The sequence below is a fragment of the Trematomus bernacchii genome, unplaced genomic scaffold, assembly GCF_902827165.1.
Source record: "Trematomus bernacchii unplaced genomic scaffold, fTreBer1.1, whole genome shotgun sequence".
Lineage (NCBI taxonomy): Eukaryota > Metazoa > Chordata > Actinopteri > Perciformes > Nototheniidae > Trematomus > Trematomus bernacchii.
The window spans coordinates 1,341,802-1,347,016 of NW_022987524.1; the positions used below are offsets into that span (position 1 = coordinate 1,341,802).

General features: G+C 42.8%; 1 protein-coding gene across 1 annotated transcript; it reads right to left on the reverse strand.

Annotated features, from left to right (window-relative positions):
* Positions 1-1,791: 1,791 nt before the first annotated feature.
* Positions 1,792-3,539, reverse strand: LOC117473226. The gene is made up of 3 exons (XM_034118749.1): positions 3,152-3,539; positions 2,825-2,935; positions 1,792-2,368 (listed from the first exon to the last, which is right to left on the reverse strand). Exons 1-3 carry the CDS (start codon positions 3,537-3,539, stop codon positions 2,043-2,045), a joined length of 825 nt encoding a protein of 274 aa, XP_033974640.1. The 3' UTR covers positions 1,792-2,042.
* Between the last annotated feature and the right edge of the window lie 1,676 nt (positions 3,540-5,215).

Here is a 5,215-nt window from a genome sequence, read left to right on the forward strand (position 1 = left end):
TTGCGACCAACTCTGAGTACAGGACCATCTCTCATTTGTTTGGAGTCGGCAGATCTACAGTGTGTTACTGTGTGCACGAGTTCTGCTCCTCTGTTGTGAGCATACTCCTTTGTGAGTTCATGCCATGGCCGAACGCTGAGAAGTTAGAGGAGATGGCGTTATTTTTTAAGCGCAGATGGGGTGTGCCACAGTGTGTAGGTGCAGTAGATGGATCACACATCCCCATTCTGAGACCAGAGGAATACCACAACGAGTATTTCAACCGCAAAGGCTGGCACTCGCTCGTCCTGCAGGGTGTTGTGGATGGTAGAGGCCTCTTTTGGAATGTTTTTGTTGGCTTACCAGGTAGCATGCATGATAGCAGAGTGTTTGGCATGTCATCACTGTGTAGTTTTGCGGATAAGGGTGGTCTACTTCCTCATGTAACAAAGAATATTGGTGGACATGATGTGGGTTACTATATCCTTGGTGACTCAGCCTACACCCTGCAAAGATGGCTGATGAAACCTTTCCAAGGAAGGCTCACACCCGAGCAACTTGTGTACAATCACAAAACAAGCCGAGCACGAGTGGTGGTGGAGAACGCTTTTGGCAGATTGAAGGGCAGGTGGCGGTGCTTGATGAAAAGAAACGACTGCAAGATGGACAAGATAAAAATCCAGGTGGCAGCATGTTGTGTGTTACATAACCTTTGTGAAAGTAATGATGAGTACAGGGACGAATGGACTGCCTTACCGGCGACCCAGCTTGATGGGCCAGCGCCAGCCATTGGGGGGCAAGACACACGCACAGCCCTTATGAGGCATCTGAACAGCGTGTAAATTGTACATTCTAAACAATAAATGTAAACATTATTGACAATAAAGCTGATCATTTCTACGGTGCTTTTGTTTCTCTCTTTCATTTTGCAGTCAAGACAGGCAACATTACAATAGTGTAATAGTAGCCAAAACAAACATACATGTTAGTAACTAAAGTGTCAGTTGTACATGTCACTAAACATTGTCAATATAAAATAAAGTGTCAGTTGTACTATATAATAACAGTAATAACAATATAAAATAAGGATCTGTTTAATTGCCATGTCGGTTTTCTTTATTGCACTCTCAAGACATAACATGAAATAGAACAATTTTTATGTCGTAACTCTTCTATTATACGGCTCTGCTGTCAACAAATCAGGAAAACGGAGACGAGGGGAATGTAGAAATCGGTAAATCACTTCAGAAATGTATTGATAATTGTTCTGCTTTTTAATGTAAACTTGAATTCATAGTAAACTAGCTGCTTTTGAGCACTTTACTTTTTACATGGGCCATTTTGAACGTGACGTGACTGTATTCAAACTAAGTCACCATCTACCCCTAGTTTCATTTGGTGCATCAGTCTTTATTTTGCCCTATGATGATACTAACCTAGCATTCACAACCCTAGTTTTTTTATGGTGTCATTTTGGAAATAAAAACATAAAAAATGGAAACTTTCATGTCATTTTTGGCCCATAGTGGACTCCATGTTGTGTTGTGTGAAATGTGGGGGAATTAAAAGTTTAGGTCTTTTAAAATGATATAAATTATCATATTTGTGTATGTGCCCCTGCCATTCCTCCACAAGGTTGCAACATTGATGATAAATAAATGACAAATAAAGCTTTGCCAGTTTATAACCGATGAAACATGATGGTATCAGAATACTCACTTACATGTGATGTATAGGATGCTACACAGGTCACTAAAGATAAAGTGTCAGAAATAAGCAAGATGATTTAATCGCCATGTTGGTTTTCTTTATTGCAGCATATGACATAACATGAAATGAGAACAATTTTTTAATGTAAATAAAGTGACAAAGTGTCAGTTGGACATGTCAGTATAAAATAAAGTGATAACAGTAATAATATAAAATAAAAACTCAGCAGCATACACACCTTGGTGCAAAGTTGTGTGTCGTGTGTCAGTATTTACAAAAACCAAATAAACTCAACTTAACTAAACTATGCCTAAACTAGGCATAGGCTCAGCAGCAGACATTAACAGGGGCCACTATTTGGAGGAAGACCTGTTGGCTTTCACTAGCTGGGAAAGCACTTCCAGAAACCCAGTGTTAAATGCCGCTTGTTGCTCATCCTGCCGCTCCTGGCGCAGCTCCTGGCGCAGCGCCAACACTTCATCCTGGTGCCGCTGGCGCTCCATCTGCTGCAGCGCCAGTTCTGACTGGCGCTCCATCGAGGTGATCATTCTGGCCTCCGCTTCCTGGGTCTGGCTGAACTGCACCATCTGATCTACGCGCAGCGACTCATTCGCCACGGCACGCTGGTCCTCCAACGCCTGGACGGTCTCGAGGAAAAGTGCATCCTGTGTCCGCTTTCCTAAGAGGGGAAAAAAAGCAAGATACAAGATCAACAACCAGAGACATACATCATGTATTTTTTAGCTACCTGGATTATAACAGACAAAGACTCATTCTGATAACTGCACTGGAACAACTCAACATCAAGGACATGGATTTCAAGTCAATATATGAAAGTAAATCAAGAAATGAAGCAAACAAGCTGATCTTCAAATTCTTCAAAAGCACTGGTCTGAGGACAAGGATTTAATAAATCAACAGTAGGTGGCGATATATGCTCCAAGTGGAAGCGATTTCTTACCGGAAGTCATGTGACCTCTAGCCCGGATGTTTACAATGTTTGTAAGAGAGTAAAAAGGCGCGAAATGTTCTCTTTCACGCTGTTTCATAATTGTACCAAGAAGGAAATAAACATGATTGTGAACATCTGTTCCATGCGTAACGTTCTTTCAAGACAAAGTTACAGTGTGTGTACCTTTGCGTTTGGTTGCCGGTAAGGGGGACGAGCAAGCGAGCAAGCTCTGATCTCCAACGCCAAGAACCTCGCTTGTTTCCAATACCGAGTGTTGTTGCTGATTTTCCTCGCCTGAAACACATGATTAGTTCCATGAGTTAGTGAAGCAAATTACAGAAACACTGCACAGTTATTCACTAGTCAAAACGTTTTAATAGCTAGATGTTATTAGCCAGCTCGGGGCCAGTGTTAGCTAGTTTAGCCTAGCTTGATCTACTGAGCAAATAAAAGTACATCTGAGACCATTATTGTGCAGATTAAAACCCCAGTGCATGTAGTTGCTTTTACCTTCGTCGTTGTCGACCTCTAAATTCGCCGTTGGAGCGGCCTCCGATGCCATAGTGCCCGAATCAAGGCTCGATGCTGGACCCTTGAATGATGGTCTGCTCCCAAGCAAAGCATCCAAGCGGTCAAACCATTTCGTGGTCCTCCGGTCGTTACCACTTTTATTGTTCCAGTCTTTAGTTTTCTTGTAGTCCTGGCGGAGTTTCTTGATTTTCAGCCGGCATGCCATGGCGCTGTGCAAGATTCCCATCTCAAGCAACAACTTCGAACAACGATCGAAGATCTTGGAATTGGGTACTGGCTTCAACAGCATTCCCTGCGTCGTGTCGTCGGCGTAGATGTAGAGAAGCGCTGATACCTCCTCATCAGTCCATCGCTCGGATTTCTTCATGTTTGTCATTATTTCACTGCGTTAAAAAAACAAACTACTCTTCTTGGTGCGCTGAGGTTGTTGTAGCGAGGCAAAACAATGGCGGCTCTACACAACATTTCCACAGTTCTACGGGGCGTGGTTTGCAATTCGCCCAGCCAATCAGCACTGGGGCACTTTTGGAGCACTTTTCACCCACAGAAAAGTACGCTCTCTGAGCTGGCTCTAAAAATGGGGGTAAAAGTACCCGAGATTAAGTACGATTTTTGGTGTGAACGCGACATAAGGGGTACTCACGGAACTAAAACGCGAAAAGTACGGTGAAAGTACTCCGGTGTGAACGCGGCTAATGGTGCTCTAGGAGGAGATTCAGTTGATAAGGTGGGGGGGGGGGTTACCTTGGTTGGTTATTGGCTAATGGTTACACAACCCAAAAAACATTATGACATCACAAAGTGACCAAAATCTGATCAGCTGATTTTCAGACAGGTTCTTATATAAATGGATCAGGAAAAAAAGAGAGAATATTTTGTCCTGAAACTCCTTTCCTGAGTCTTTTAACACATGTTTATGTAGAAAAGACATGACAAAGTGGATTTTGCATAATAGGGGACCTTGGTCCTGAGCTCCCTAGAGGCTAAAATAATGTCAGCAAATGAAGGGCTTTTTTTCAAAAGCTTGTCTTGGTTACAGTCATTAGGCGCTTTCACACCGGAGTATTTTTCCCAGTATAGTTCCGATACAGTTCCGAAAATTTGCGTTCACACCAAAAAAATACGGAACTAGAACTTAGTTCATGAGAACCTTTTCACCCCCTTTTCAGTCCCTGCTAGAGAGCAGGTACTTTCATGGGAGAAAAAGTTTCCCATTTCTGATTTGCTGTGCGGATTGCAAACCACGCCCCGTAAAACTCCCAAAAAGTTTTGTGAAGCCGCCATTTTATTTTCCTCGCATTAGCATTATTAGCATTAGCATTAGCCCAGCGCACAAACGCAGAGAGACTAACTTATGGCAACACAAAAGAAAACATGGGAGCGGTGGAGATAAGGAGGTGTCGGCGTTCTTGCGATTTACTCGGAAGGCTCCAGTAGAAGCTGCTGGGAGTCCCAGCAGCTTCTACTGAAGCCAGTCCCCAACTCTGGGGAATTCCGGCCGGGGACTCCGGGTGGCAGTATACGCCGTGAAGTTGTTTGCAGCCTGCCAGTAAACCCAAAGCAGAAGAAGAAGAAGTGACGTCAGCGGCTTCATTTGCCTAATCCTCCCTCAGGGACTTATTCCGGTGTGAACGTGATCTGCTCTTTAGTTCATCAGAACTAAAGAGTTCTGATGAACTAAGTTCTGATGAACAAAGTATGGCAAAGTACTTGGTGTGAAAGCGCCTATTATGTTATGTAAAACATTTTTCTGAATATTTGGAGAACAAAAACAGTAAGGATATCATTGGAAAGCTAATAATCTCCTCTTTTAAACGTGTATGCAACTCGAAATGTGTTTTGGGGTCGATGTGACTGATTTTGTTTTAGCAGGTCACAAATAATCGACAGATTAATCTCTGTTGAAAATAATGATTGGTTGCCGGCTAACCAAGCAACATATAGTTGTAAGCGCTTGCAAAAAATTAACTCAAACATTATTTCAAAACAGTGTAACGAAAAACCTTTAAAGCTCCCATGTCATGCTTTTCCGGTTATTGCCCT